The sequence below is a fragment of the Solanum tuberosum genome, unplaced genomic scaffold (genome assembly GCF_000226075.1).
Source record: "Solanum tuberosum cultivar DM 1-3 516 R44 unplaced genomic scaffold, SolTub_3.0 scf00095, whole genome shotgun sequence".
NCBI lineage: Eukaryota > Viridiplantae > Streptophyta > Magnoliopsida > Solanales > Solanaceae > Solanum > Solanum tuberosum.
This window is the reverse complement of record NW_006239021.1, coordinates 152,070-168,146: the sequence shown is the minus strand read 5'-3', so window position 1 is coordinate 168,146 and position 16,077 is coordinate 152,070. Positions and strand designations below refer to the sequence as shown.

Genomic DNA, 16,077 nt, shown 5'->3' with positions numbered 1-16,077 from the left:
TTCTATTATAAATTTAGCTCTACCTAAGGGCTTGTTTGGTTTGCCATTAAGAAAAATAATTTTGTATAATTAATCTAATATTTTATGTTTTGGTATAAAAGTAAGTTTACTGAGCAGATTCTGTGTTATGAATATTGCGCTTGGCTCTTCTGAAGTACTAATATAATGGCTGGTTTAGGGTATAAAATTTTGCATTATACATCACAACTGTGGGAAGCTTTATGTTAGTTCTGGTGAATGAATGTCAGACAAGTATAGGCTTATTAAGCACATAGACATGGGCATGCAAAATGGATATTGCTGTTTAAGTTGATTCTTTACTTTGATGTTGCAGTTTTTAATATAGCAATTCGTATATTATCATTTTATTGTGTCTCAGTCTCATTATCCACCGTAAAACAATAATAATAGTACTATTTATGATTATAATATCTTGCACAACTAGTATGAACCAACGGTCCATTTCAAAAGGTTACTTGCTACACATACATCCGGAAACAGCCTCTCTACCTCCACGAGGTAGTGGTAAGGTCTGCGTACACTTTACCCTCCCCAGACCCCACCTAGTGGGATTTCACTGGGTATGTTGTTGTACTTGCTACACATACAATAGGCTCTTTTTTTTCTTAATAAAAGGTGATGGTCGAAATGAACTTTTGCGTTTCCGCCCTCCCTTTCCACCTGTGCGCATATAACCACTAAATAATTTAATGTGGATAAATAAAAAATCAAAATTAAGTACATTGATTTTGACTATTACAGTGATAAAAAATTGCCTGTAGAAAATACACTTTACGTGGTTCATCAGATTACCAACTAAATTATCATTTTCTACTAAAACAGTATTTTTCATAAACTAATGCCCCTATTCTTCCACCTTTGCAAAGGAAGTCCAATTTTCTAAAGATAGCTTATAAAGAGTAGCTTGGTGTCCTTTCTGCATTGAAGATCGTACGAGTCTTTAACATTTTGTACTAATAACAGAAACAAGACATCACTCTTTTGATTCAGTTGAACTTTGAAAGATTGAACACTTAAAAACGATCAATCACTTTTGACAATCCAAATGAATCATTTGTACATTCGAGACTGGGGTGTGACAGAGTAGGAATACACCACACTTGAAAACACGGCAATCACCACAATACCTATTTAGTGAAACACAACATTTCAGCAATTTGCATTAATGTTACAAACCAACCCTAGACGAACTCTTTGTTCCCAGGAAGTGATTTAGAACAACACAGCCAAAAAGGGGTGAGGGTGGGGTGGAATCCGGAGCAGTGGCAACCAACTCTGTGATAGCACAAGGTTCTGATTCTTAAATGCATCTGACAAGGAACTAAAACCCAGCTGATCCAACAAGTGAAGAGTATGCTGCATTTTCATCACTGGTAGGTGCATGTTCAACAACTCTGCGGGATGTTCCAACATCTACTTTCAAAAATGTTCCACCATCTAGGTTGCACGTGGCACAGAGCTCTAAACGCTTCTCTTTAGCTTCAGCAAGATCACCGTCCCAGCAAGTTTCAGAGATAATCTCAAGTGCTTTCTCTAGCTTGTCTTCTGGCACAAGAGCGTCATTTTGTTGGAGCACAAGATAAACTTGTTCAGCAGCGGCCTTCCTAACCTGCAAAATAGTCAAAAACAATTGTTGAGAATTCATTGTTTCATGTTACTAATTTATCTATTCACTCAGACTAAGTTTCTCTTGTTCAGGTGCTTTCTGGTACCTTTGGAAATCGATGGGTGAGGAAAGTTAGTAAATGACTGAATGCCTGGATATTGATCTGTTCAGGTACTGATGAAATATATCCAAGTATTGCGATTCCAGCATACAGCTTACTGAAGTCTTTTGATCCTTTCAACTCTATATTAAGAGCTTCTAAAACTCCAACACAAAACACTGCAGTCTGCGCCTGTTAAAAGATATGACAAGGGGGAGGGGGCAAAGTCACATCATCTGTACAGCAGTGTTTGTGCAGACTGCAGAATAAGCCAGTACATATAAGAACAAAGGGGAAGATACCACACATGAATGATTGGATACTATAAGAAAGATCTAGATGGAAGTAGACTAACCTCCATATTTAAGAAAATCTTTTTGCTGAATAGGTTCTCAATAGTCTGCAACAAAATAGTAACACATCAGTGTTAGAAAACCTGTACCATATTGGCTGTTTAAGGTTTTAATATAAAGATATAGTGTCTTAGGTTACTTTTTTTTTTTTGACAACTAAGGTGTTGGGTCAACTTGCACACACCTCGACTAATTACACATACCTGCCACCACCCACTAACTATAGGTATCAGGTAACTCAGTCCACCAAGGCTAGGATCGAAGGGAAGAGATCACCTAGTGTTTTGACTTTGCTGGGGTTTGAACCTGAGACCTCATAATTCTCAACCCCACTTCACTGACCACTAGGCCACACCCGTGAGTGCGTTTCTTAGGTTACTCCATCCATGGACTTAAGGTTATGCGTTGGACACTGTAATTCTTTCACATGGTACCAACACCAAACACATTCCTAATATCAGTTACCGAATGTTATCGCACACCCCATAGCCAATGCTGAATGTGCGAGGGTGTCAAAATGCCACATTAGTTAAGCATATGAGCCTTTGGTCTTCTTGTATGGCCTTGGTATATCCTCACCATTGCACTAGTTCTTGAGATTGGGTTAGACTTAAGGCCCCTTAACATGATATCAGAGCCAAGCTTTGGTTAGTTTGTTTCCACAACTGTCTTCTCTCGACATATTCTATCACTTGGATCTCTCTCACTTGAGCAAATTGAGCCATTAACTCTCCGCTGTAAGCAAGCCCGTTGGGCTCTCTACTCCAAACTAACTCTTCAGCTTTTTAAGCCACGTCGATCCTCAACCAAAAAAAAAAAAAAAAAAAAAATTATCTGCCCATGCGCAAAAACCCTATAGAGCCAGGTTACACATGCAGAAGGGTGCTATAGAACCTCAGGTTACACATGCAGAAGGGTGTTATAGAACCTCTCGGATATTGGCATAGTAAGAGTTTTCAAATGAGTTAATAATTGTCCCTGGTTTCACCACCCATTACTTTACGATTGTAGGTGGGATGCTTAGATTCTTTTATAGTCAGAATAGAGGAATTTGAAGAATAACATAAAGAGTGCTTGAAGTTTTCCGAAAATGAGATGTGCAAATGACAAAACAGAATACTGACTTCTTTTACAAATATCCAAAGAATAAAATGGAACTTTATAGAAGGATTCGAGAAGGATTTAGCAGAGGTTCCTGCAACAAGCCTGTCTAAAGATGAAGCATATATTTGAGAAATATCCATAGAGTTGATTTGATCAGAAATGTAGTTACAAGTCAAAGGGGTGGAGAGCGTGAGATTCCACTGGCAGGATTCATGACAACCAGACTTCTATTGTGATGGCAGATTTCACTACTTCACATTTTAATTCAACTATAGTGCACGCTCTGTAGCAAAATCATATATTACATATAGCTCTGAGATGTTTCGGCAAATTGTTCAGTTCACCACTAAAGATCCTTGTCATTGGAAATAGTAAAAGTCACTTGGAAGGTGAAGCGCCATTCCACATTTTTCTTCTTTTCAAAGCAGCTACAAATCATAAAATTTTACAAGAAATTGTTTTTTACCAATAAAAAGGAAAATAGATAAAGCTCAGGATACTGTATAGACAGTCAAAAATGTAAATTCACCAGATTGCCACAGTAAAAAATTATGATTAACAAGCATCTTCATAACTGCAAGAAAAATAACTGCTTCATAAATCATAACGTGGTGATTCTAGAAAGATAAACAGTGATCTACAATTGAGAAATGAGTCGACAATTATCATTAGCAGAAATGGAATTTCCAATCAATTTACCTTCAAAGTGGGTTCCACAACTCTGTCACACCTTTTGTATTTCTGAAGAACCCAAAGAATGTCATTGGAAAGATTGTACTCTTTAGAATCATTCACATTTTCATCAGTTGACTGAAGAAATTCAAGCAAAGCATTGAGTGATGGCTTTCTCAATGAATCTTGCAAGCCACCAATGGAAATAACCAACCCCGATATCACATATTTGCTATAGCAACTGATACCAAGTAACTGAAGAAACCTAGGATATGAAAAAGTAGGTACCTGCAGGATGGCATAGAAAGGCTTGTTTGTCAAATACCCTAAGATATAGCAACCAACAAGAGAAGCAATTTTAACCTACCCCCCATTTCAGATCTGCATCGTCAGGCACTATTTGCTCTAGTCTCTCTCGATGGGGAATAAATGGTACAGAAATTGATTTATTATGCAAAATTCTTTGAAGAACCTTTGCAGCTAACTCTCTTAATTTATCCATCTTCTCCACTGCTTGTTTAACAATATTTCCAACTAAATGGGTTGCCATATTTTCATCAAAAAGAAAATTCATCTGGTTTGTAACATCTGTCTCGTCCAACTGAGGAACAGATCCAAGTTCCATTTGTTCTGACTTGCTTGAGAAGCCCTTGAGTCCTCTTTTGCATAGAATATATGTGCATCTCTCAAGGCCATCTAAGGCAGCCTCACGAACCCAAGAACCAACATCACCTCTGTTATCTTTAGAGTAATCATCCAAAGCTTTAAATAAAGTCTGCATAACCTCATTCTTTATAAAAACATACAGAGATATGCATTCTTCTGCAGATAATAGATGAGAATGATCTTGTGTCTTGGTTAAAATTTCACACACAGATACAAGTCCTTTGACAGCATTTACCCGTGATTCAACATCTCTTTCTTCAGGGTTATCCTGTAGAGCATAAAGTTGTTCCATCAACCAAGATAATGTGCAGCTTACTTTCTCCATCAGCACAGCTAAAACAGAAGCACTTCCTTACCTCAATTTCACAAGCAGCACAAAGCTTACGAAGTATATCCTTCCATCCTACACATAGAAACTTAAATGGCAAAACACCAAGCGCAAGTGCAGATCCTCGTCTAGCTGCCACATTAGGATCAGTCAATTGCTCAAGGTATCTTAATGTAATAGCATTGAAGCCTTTACTTTCCAAAGGCACAATGTAAGCAGGAATGAAGCTCTTTAAGGCAGCAATAGCGGCACCCTATAAACAAAATAGTAAATCAGCCAATTCACTCAGAGGAAGCTAATCAGCAGGAAATTGATAAAGTCATAAGATAAACCTGTATCTGAGAATTAGGATGTCTCAGATTCTCATGGAGCGTATCAAGCAGACTTCGTTTTATTTTGTCTGTCAATTGGACCCGAGCTGATGAAATACATTCAATGAAACGGGAAACAGCAGAACGCATTATTTCTCCTCCCTTTCCACGATATAGTCGTGCTTTCTCAATTGCAAGAACCACACCAGCAACTTGATTCTGCAGATCTGTAACGGAAAAATAGAGGGATCACAATTCGCTTTGCATAATAAACACAAATAGACCATGTCATAACCCTTAACCAGATGATTTTCTCTTTTTATTAATTTAAACAAGAATTGTGGTAATTAAAACTTTAAAATGGCTCACATGGTAATAGCAACATCACAAAAATTGGGTCTCCAGTTGTACGTGATGGAAAGACAATTAAATGCATGGTATAAAAACAATGAAAAATGAGTACTATATGTCTTAGAATGTAATCCTCTTTCCCAAATTCAATGTCCATTACATCTGGACTTTCCTGCTAATCCAAACTTCTGGAACTGAAAGAACACTTCCATTGTTCTTCCTATAATCACTTCTGGGAATTACATACTCCAATCAGTAGCTGACTTCTATTCAAACTGTATAGCAGGCTAGCAGCTATCACTCCCATAATATTCTTGTACTCTTTCCCTCAAGATGATTAATTAGGATTGAGGGACTTTTTAGCTATGCAGAGAAGAAGAAAAGGGCAGCCCGGTGCATGAAGTATTCCATGTTCACACAGGGTTCGGCAAAGGCAGCCTACCTGGCGCAAAGTACAATGTTGATTCCAAGGCTCAGACCTGTGACCTATAGGTCACACGGTTAGAACTTAAATGTTTCTCCAAGGCTTCCTTATTTGATTATGCGAAGAAATCACTACAACAATAAGCACTGATAGGGTCGAAACATCTATGACAGAAGTTAGACACAAATAATTTCACTTGGCATTCATGATTTGATTTCACAATGAATAAGAAAAAAAAATCATGTTTCATACATGTATAAATATGTAAAATAACAATATGTAGAATTTACTTGCACAGATTGAGTACAAGCCATCATTACAATCTCATATATTTTAACAATTAAGTTGTTTTTTAATATAGAATAGTTATAGATTTCCAATTTCCGAGCAAATTTTATTTTCCAGTATACTGAATAACTATTTAACTCAAGTGAGGCCTAGAAAAACTAAAACTTATAAACAAAGAGGTAAAACACTCAAATGCATTAGATCTTTAAACTATAAACCAGTGCCAACCAGCTTGAACTTTGATTTCATCTCACACAAATAACTAAAAGCTTGAAGCTAAAATGGAGACACCAACCTGGGAGAAGAACATATTCACGTTCATGTAGAGCCAATATAACCTCCCCAATAGCTAAAGTTGCACCATGACGCATGCACAAATCAGAAGACAATGTGCAAGGCAATAATTTTCCCACAACGGTACTAGAAAAATGTCCAAGATCATACTTAGCAAGAGAAGAAAGGGCATTTGCAGCAAGCTCTCTCAAACTCTTATCCTATATTAGAACAGTAAGGTAACCAATCAAAAAGACTCATCAATGATAGAACTAGCAAGTGACAGCACATGCCAAATTAGTTCACAAATAAATAAGTACATTGGCCAGCTGGTATGATATTAGCAGGGTCTTAATTCTCAGATTTAGACTGTTATGCATGCATGTCTTAAGCTCACTATGAAAAGGAACCCAGAAAAATTACAAGAAGAAGGTGAAACATCACTAAATGACCCTATAGTTTGCCATAATTAGGGCTACACCTGTAGTTTCCCAACTGAAAGATCCTTAGCGGGATCAGCATAACCTCCTCTGCTACTATCTTTTCTGAACAGACATGTCGTCAAATTTGTATATTTGTAAAGAGAGAGAATGATATTTGTAAACAATATCATTGGAGGGGGGTGATTAGATAGGCATGACACAGTTTTAGCTTACGGAGGACACAACCTTAGATAGGAGGGTGTGGAAGAGATGGATTAGGCTAGAAGGTTAGTAGGTAGCAGTGCGATTTCTGTAGTTGTCTTGCTGTCCATTCATATTAGTAGTTTCTTTTCCTTCGATTTCTGTTACTATCTATGGTTTCTTGTACCTTGATTATTGTATTATTTTGTTGTAGTTTCTGTTCTATTACTATCTGCTATTATTTTTGTTTGTTATTTCATGTACTTCTGCTACTTCTCTTTGGGGACTGCTTTGGACTGTTTTTATTGAGCCGAGGGTGTATCGGAAACAACTTCTCTACCTTTGAAGTAGAGGTGAAGTCTCTGCGTACATTTTACCCTCCCCAGACCCCAATTTGTGGGACTACACTGGGTATGTTGTTGTTGTTGATATTTGTAAACAAATTCCTATCACATTTCTAATTCAATTCCTACTATCTTTTTTCAGTTCCATGATATGACAAAAGTTGCCAGTTGTCACAGTAGTGCTTTTGCCAAGACCTCAAAACTTTGGTGAGGAATCAGCTATATACATCTTATCTTTGATAACAAACTTATATAATGCACCTCAGTGAACCACAAATAAAAGGCACACTCAAGCAGACCATAAACATTTTATAAAAGAAGTGTTTTGTCTGAGTAAAAGCTAGCAATCAAGCAACTAGCAAGTATAAACATACCCAGTGACAGATTTTGTTGTTCAGAAGCTCATCAACAAAAGTATAAAGATAGCCATCATATTGAGCAATGCAGACAGCAACGTGAAGATAGGAGTTTGTACGTGAAGAAAGTGCAAAGTAATCAGCTGTATTCACTATATCGATACCGTGAGGATAATTTCCTTGTCGTCCAACATTCTCTTGAAAAGCAGCAGCAGCTGCTCTTCTACAATTTACCTGGAAAGTAATAACAATGTTGCATCATTTTAATTGGAGGAAGAAGCACCTTGACTAGGTAAGGAATGATCCCTGTGTTTTTGGTACCTCACGGTCATAGCAGGCCACAGTGAGAAGGTGTGGAGCAAGCTGTTGGAGTATGCTTTTCATATCTGCATGGCAATATGCACGGCCAAATGCCCAACAAACATAAGCAGCAGCATCACGTACATGGGATCCAATGCTATGTGGACCTCTTCGAATGTCATAATGTAATGCCTGCCACACCAAATTTTCCCTCATTATTAGGCGACAAATCCAGCTTCAACGAGGGAAGAATTGCATGAGTGGATAATGCAAGTCTAATGTTATCTCGAAGTGGTAGTCTACATTGAATATGTTTCAGTAACTCATCCCCAAAAAAAAGGTCCACCCATATATCCATTTGTCATGCATACCCATTAGTAAACATCAAAAGAGGATGATATGTGTTCCGGATGCTAAGGATTTTTTTTTGAAATTAATTCCGGATGCTAAGAATTGAATGGTAATAAGGACTGGTATTTCAAAGGCGAAGATTTTATGCTCATAAGTACAATAGAAACACCGTACATGACCCAAATACTCAATAATGTGATTTGGACCCATAAGCACACAGCAGTCAGTAAATAGGAGTCCTATGGGCATCTGTGCTTCTGATTGCCTAACCAGCATGCTCATCATGGGTAAACAGGGATCCTTTCTACTTTCCTCTCCCTCTTTCTCCTCTTCTCATCTGTAAGTAGGCAGCAGGTCTTATCTATCCTATTTCTGCAGTAAGAAAGAATGTTTTCTGCGACAGCACTAAGAGCGACAATTTTTCTGAAAGAGAGATCTCTGTTAAGATGTTTCACTTGAATACCAAAGTGTATTACGTACAGAATTCCAATTAACCTATTAGAATTTGTAACGATCGCTTGAAGCTAGAGGAACAACCGAGCAACATGGAATAGAGCATAGTCAACTAAGGTTGCCTGCTTATCTTAGCCTATACAGCTCCTGGAAGGTAAGATATAAGGAGAAAGATGAACACTGATGAAGCAAGTTGTGTATCATTAGCAAGTTTATACTCTTTAGAGATAATTAATTGCTCAATCGCAAGGTCCAACATATTGAGTTAAAGAGAGATCAAAAGTACAGAATAAATTAGGGAACTTCAGTAAGGACAACCTTTATAACAACAGGAATAACTTTGTGAAAACTAATAGGTAACAGCAATCCTCTACGTGCCAATTCAGCCAGCGCCAAACAGCCACCATGCCATGAACCATCGCCCTGTAACACTAGAATACATAAGCATAACCTAAACAAAAGAAGAATCAAGACAGATGAAGTGCAAGAGAAACTATTAGCTTTACAAAATCTGGGTCTTGTTAATTAATATTCTATATTCAGACATAGTGGCTATCTCATAAGATAACAGAAAAAACAATTGGTAAAAAACAACTGAAATAACACACCTCGCTAGGTGAAAAGAGCTCCAGGACAGATGAAAGGATTTCATCGGAAAGCAAGTAAGTTAACCGTGAAGTAACACGACCAATACCTTTTGCAGCAGACCAACGCACAACAGTATCCTGTAGTGCCATGATAAAATCTCTAAGATGCGAAAGTTGAAATTAAAAAAAATAGCGGAGATGTGAAAAAATAAAAGGAAGCTGTTGTAGCAGTAATATACTGAAATGGAACCAAATGAACGAAAAAAAGAGATCAGTTAGCCTGAACAGAAGTAAATAAATGTTTGTTTCTGCTCCATAATGTGAGTTTCACCAAGAATCTCTGAAAACAGTAAGGCAATAACACTTTATGACTGTTCAGCTTGATGAAGTGTCATTTATTAACTGCTTTAGGAGATTCTTAGTGTCAGTCACATTGTGGAACAGAGAGACAATTATTTACTTCCGTTCAAGCTAACTGATCTCTTTTGGCACATGTGCGCATACACGGAAAGAGAGATACACAACCTTGCATCAAGATATCAAGTTCTTTAAATGCACTAACTCAAGAAAGAGAAATATATGTGGATATTCAACTTAAATTTATCATGATTCTTCCATGGCACATGAGGAGGAGGTGAAGGAGGTTTACCAAATAAGCATATAAATAAAATAAACCATCCAAGGAAAACAGATACCAACTTGAATTTGTCTACAGGTCTCGCGCTAAATACTTAAGATTAACGAGGACAATCAGATAAGTAGAAGATGGAAGCTCACCCTTTAGACATACCGTATCACGCAGCCCTGACAGCAGTAATTCAATTATCTCTTCTACTATATCAGGGACATCCATGTCTTCTTCATCATGACAGTCCGGCTCTTGGTAGAAATTCGATAGATCATTGCTTCTATAGTTATTGTATTGGTTCGTTTCAATTCTATCAGCAGTAATATTCCCTCCAAGCGTGCTGGTTCTACCCTACATGGCAAAACAAGCATTGCTACTAACTAATTTCCCACACTCTATGGTGAGTTGATCAGCACAAAGTATTTCAGGGGAATACTGTAAAACGCAGGAATGAAAAAAGACAAGTAACCAGTACCAGTAAATGAACAAATAATGAAGGAGCTGATAAACATGTTGCTCTTTGATAAACATCACAGTACTGTAATTTTTTAAATAAGAGATAAATATTGACAAGGATCAAGAAGAGCAAGAAAGGATGACAATGTTTAAAAATCACATTAAGATCAGTGAGGCAACATAAAGAAAAAGGATGCTACCAGACAAAAAATTATATAGACGCTCATCTCCCTATTCCCCGCAAATCATCATAACTTTTTCTTTTAGAAAGATGGTAGGACAACTGGCTCCTAGTAAATGATACTAAACCTAGTTAACTACATGAGTTTTGAAGCAGAGCAACCATCACTCTGTAACTAGTAAGAAACATTTAAGCCCCTTCTTTTGCATAATTAGCAGTCTTACCACATATCGCCATGACTGATGACGTGGAGGGAGACATATCATCCCAATCCTTTGCGTTAGCTTCACAAGATACTTGCGAAGTAAAGGACTACGCGCTGCAGTGTTGGACTTCATCAGAGCTGATGTGTCATTCCAAACACCAGGAATCACACTAACCAACACTTTCGGGCTTCCATTCTGTATTAAGAGGAAAACAATAGTATTCTAAGAAGTACACATACTAAAGCAAGACTGCAAGATCACCAAATAATGAAGGGGTTAATAACATCTTGCACAACTGTGCCACTCCATAGTGAGTACAGCGAAAAAGATTCTATGTTATTAAGATATTAGACTTTGTAACATGATCAATGTGTATCTTTCAATCAGCACCTGATCTCTGATATAATGACATCAGGAGATGCTTTCAAAGATAACTGAAACTTAAACTTGGCAGTTGGCACTTACTTGATAAATCCAAATTGATTTTCCAACCCCGTCCATTTCTTTTAAACTTGATTTTTACCACACACTCACAGATAATTACCAAAAGAAATGAAGAGCAGCTACAAATACATCGACGAAGGATAAAAGATGAATTCATTTCATTCAAATTTGAGTTTGAGGGGAACGTCTAAGTTCTAAAGTAGAATCACAGTTTCCACGGATAACGATTGTGAATAAAGAAAGCTAGGAAATAACCAAAGTAGGGCACAAAGAAAAAGAGTGAACCTTGAACATAGCACCTAGTGCTTCAACTGCACCCAATAGCTGGAAGTGATTGACTACATCATTTGACATACATGACATAACTTCATGCGTCCAGTCCACAAAGCTGAAAAACAAAGTTATGGGGGATGCAAATATGTAACTCAAACATATCATGTAAAAGAATTTGCAAGTGTTAAATAATTCCCAAAGGAGGCATAAAATAGTTACATCGTACTTGCTCAGCATATTTCATTGTAGAAAATTTTATTCTTTTTTACTGCCCACACAAATAATATTTAACATAGAGAAAAATGAAACAGAATGTCTCAGCAGGCATTATGACAATTTGTAAGAAAGGCGAGGATTTTGTCTGCTGACATTGCATACAAGTGAATTGCATGTGTCACATAACAAGCAAAGTGAAAATGCAGTAAATTATTCTCCAGAGAGTATCATGTCATTTGCATTCACAAACATAATGTGCATGCATGAAAATGACCAGACAATTTCATCTACTTTTACGTGTTGTTTCCTTTTTTTTTTTTCTTTTTTTTTTTTGTTGATAATTTCATCTGCTTGATTGCAAGATTTTAAATCATGAACTGTTAGAAATGGAAAGGGTTTTGGCAGTTGGACCTGGTAAAAGCCTTTGTCATATCTGGGCGTGTAAGAAGCCTTGAGAGCAGCAAACCGGATATGGTTCGCATAGGACCCGCATTTGAAAGGTAGTCTTTAGAGATTTCCAGAATTTTTTGAACAAGTGGAGGTGGCTCACCTCCAGCATAGTTATTATTCCCAGCACTAGTATCCATAGAAGCTATATCAAAAGGGATCAATACAAGAATGTAGAGCCACAATAGTATCACACACTTTGCCTCCATCTCTCCAGTACTTTCTTGTCGTAATGATGTTCCAGCTTGTGTATTATGGCATTTCTCCAGGAGAGATACTGCAAGCTCCAGGTCAGAAACCTGATGAGGGAAGAACTTGACAACAGCCTTGTAGCCACAGACTGTCACCAGAGAATATATTATGATACACACAGGCTTAATTACTTCAAGAATCTCTTCCGAGGCAGCAGCTTGTTCGACAGCTTTTGAACGGACAATGGACATTAGGGGCGAAACCATACTCTCGAGGTAAGGCTCCAGTAATTGACCTTGCTCCTGATATTTGTCCATCTGCAAATCATATTTTAAACAAATAATTAATGTACTACCAAAGAAAAAATATTTTTTATAAAATTTGCATTAGCTCTAAGCAACTGGTGTTTTAGGAATTCTGAAAGCAAAGTACTCAATCATTAAGTACTTTTAAGAGTTTGGACTTGGCATCATCAAGAGTGTAGTGTCCTACATCAACATGAGTAAAAGATGAGCAGAAATTTGAAACAATACATTCTTCAAATTTCTTCTCAACAAATACATCTCTTCACAGTCCCCTCTCAAAAAACTAAATCTCTCCACAGTTCCTCTACAAGCTCACTTTTAGACTTAGACATCAAGACCAGCAAAATTCAGATCTTTTCTCGCCGATGAATCATCATATTAGTTAATCATACAAACAGCTAAGAAGTCCCACATCGGTAGAGGGATGGGAATTTGGTCTCGTTATATGGACTTGGACAAACCTCCCCTCTTGAGCTAGCTTTTGAGGTTGAGTTAAGTCCAGGTGTCATATCTTTACATGGTATTAGAGTCAGGTGCATCCCAATTTGTTGTTCACCGATGTTAGGCCCCCATTTAGAAATGTTCACGCTCCAGTTGAGGTCTGGCCGTGCGGGGGAGTGTTAAGAAGTCCCACATTGGTAGAGGGATGGGAATTTGGTCTCCGTTTATGGACTTGGACAAACCTCCTCTCTTGAGCTTGCTTTTGAGGTTTAGTTAGGCTCAGGTGTCATATCTTTACACAAACAAATTGTCCTTAACACACAAAATAAAAAATGCTTCCTGCAATTCAATATAGAAGGTGGTGTTCGATTGAACTTGGAATTTAAGAAATAGAGTAAGACTTTTCACTCATAAGCAAAATATATAGTCCTACAAAAAGTATCCTCGGAACTAGTGGTCTTCAACATGCCATATTAATTTGCATAAGAGCATGTCATTAAGGGCAAGGTAGAAATGCTAATACAACAAACTTCCAAATATAAATAGGAGTCGATCTTTTAAGAGAGATCAAGGATGTATGACTGTCATATAAAATAGAAAAGAGAGCATAATTATCAAGCTTGAAGTTCAGTAACATTCTTCAGTCACAAATGTAGTTTTACAGTTCCTTTAGAAGCTTAGTTTCTAATCAAATCACACAAAGTTTAAATCTTTGGTCTAAATATATTGCCCAACACCCTTCGGGGTGGCCCAGTGGTTTGAGCTTGGGACTTCCATGTTGGAGGTCGCACCTGGCTTGCCTAGTGCAGGTTAACTCTCTTGTGTGGTTTGCGAGCTATTGTATAGGAGCGGGGGTTTTACCCTGTGCGCACCCAAAGGGTAGCGGCTGCGGGTTTCCCTTGTCATAAAAAAAAAATATATATTGCCCAACAATAACAACATCCAGAATTATTCCCCAATCTCAAACTAGTTGCAGTTGGCAATATAAGTCCCCTATATCTAATATGCTCCATCTATGTTTCTTTCATTCAACTATTCAATTGTTTGTCGTATAGGACAAATTAGGAATAAATTAAGACGAAAAGTATTTTTTAAAATCTGATGCCTTTTCTTAGACTGTAATACAGTCTTTAACCAAACTTAAAAAACTCCATCAAGCACCAAACCAATGTAAATGTGCTAATAACAAAATATCCCGATCCCAACTAGTCGGGATTGCCTATCCATACATTCCTCCTGAATCATATCTTACCCTTTACTAAGTACGCAATGATCCCAAGAAATTGAGGTACTTTAAGACAACTTACTTCCATCATGTGATCTGTCATGTACACATGTTCCCTTTTAACACCTTTAATCATCACGGTGTCACACCAATGGGTCAATGTCCTTGGAAGTCTACGTAAGACACAATTAAAGCATCTCACATAACCTCTCACTTTTTGCTCTATATGTGCTATTGTACATCATGTTAATCTTTTCTAATCTTGTACGATCACACGTCATCTTAACATTCATATTTTTGCATTACTCGTCTTGGATACATTAGGCACTTAGGCCTTGGAGGCCAAATCTCACTTCACATAGTATCATTAGGCTCCCAACCATTCTATATAACTAGTATTTCCTTTAGATATGTATCCTCTTATCACATAAATCCATCCTACTCTAGCTCTCTGTGTTTTTCATCTTTCATGCCATTCTGAGGATGAGCCAAAATATCTGAACTATTTGCATTTCTATTATCAAACAACCAAAAAAAAATTAAAAAACCAAAGTTAAATTTTACAGGTATTTCAAGTACAAGCATAGCACTGAACTAATAATTATGCAGTTCAAACAGACAAAATAGATAGAGAGAGATTACGATAGATCGGATCTTATGCACAGAGGAGATATCAGAGACACGGCCATTGGAAATGATATCGTCGAGGAGTGACTTAACAAGCTTCCATTCCTGTAGAAAATATCTCTGCAGAACACTTTCTTTAGAATCGTGTTCATCGTCTTCTTCAACTTCGGTAACTCCCATTTTCAATTGTTCCTCCATCTTCAAGCTTTCTTCTACTCCGTCAGCCGCTAACAGAGACACCGAGAAGATACACTGTGACGATTTGCCTCAAAAAAATTTACTAGTATTTGATTTGATTTTGCCGCTGCTATTGCCGGACTGAGATTCATCTGCTTAATTAACGTCGGGGTTAACTGATAATCGCTGTCCAGCCCACAATTGATTTTACTATGTCCAATTTCGTTTAGTTTATGGGCTCATGAATGATTGAAGCAGATTAGAATTTTGTTGGGCTCTTTTGGTAAATGGAAAGAGCTAGCCCACGTATGGGGTCAAATTTACACTACATTTTAGAGCTCAATTATCATACATAACTTTAGTTTCTTTCAAAATTTATCATTAGTAAATTTTAGGTTTAGCAAACATAAAAATCATATTTGTATGCTATAGTTATAATTTGTATAATTGCGCTCCGTAACAAACTTTATGTTTTCTATGACTATTAATTTGTATATTTCGGTATACATATACATAAAAATTTGTATTTGTATATTTCGGTATACAAACTAAAACACAGTAATTATATATAAACAAAATTACTACATATAGACAACACATATGTATACCGAATGGGTCTATTTATTTTGGGCGGTATACAAATGGATCCTGAAATTAATTTCTATACAACACATATGTATACCGAATGTGTCTATTTGTATATTCGGTATACAAATGGATCCTGCAATTAATTTTTATACAACACATA

The 16,077-nt window shown here is 37.1% G+C and overlaps 1 protein-coding gene across 1 annotated transcript; it reads right to left on the bottom strand.

Moving 5' to 3' along the window:
* Positions 1-1,026: 1,026 nt before the first annotated feature.
* Positions 1,027-15,483, bottom strand: LOC102603166 (tubulin-folding cofactor D). Its single transcript, XM_006347823.1, has 17 exons — positions 15,168-15,483; positions 12,327-12,871; positions 11,712-11,814; positions 11,001-11,177; positions 10,302-10,490; positions 9,533-9,649; positions 9,243-9,347; positions 8,142-8,312; positions 7,839-8,054; positions 6,520-6,718; positions 5,183-5,388; positions 4,879-5,103; positions 4,224-4,790; positions 3,884-4,144; positions 2,083-2,127; positions 1,734-1,919; positions 1,027-1,630 (listed from the first exon to the last, which is right to left on the bottom strand). The coding sequence occupies exons 1-17, from the start codon at positions 15,348-15,350 to the stop codon at positions 1,343-1,345; spliced, it is 3,783 nt and encodes a 1,260-aa protein (XP_006347885.1). The 5' UTR covers positions 15,351-15,483; the 3' UTR covers positions 1,027-1,342.
* Positions 15,484-16,077: the final 594 nt, after the last annotated feature.

Excerpts from the sequence above, each read along its gene's own strand:
- LOC102603166 (XM_006347823.1), bottom strand. The coding sequence starts at position 15,350 with ATGGAGGAACAATTGAAAATGGGAGTTACCGAAGTTGAAGAAGACGAT. Across the intron at positions 8,313-9,242 it reads TTATTCCTGTTGTTATAAAG|GCATTACATTATGACATTCG; the intron begins GTTGTCCTTACT and ends TTGGTGTGGCAG. Across the intron at positions 2,128-3,883 it reads TTGTGGAACCCACTTTGAAG|ACTATTGAGAACCTATTCAG; the intron begins GTAAATTGATTG and ends ATTTTGTTGCAG.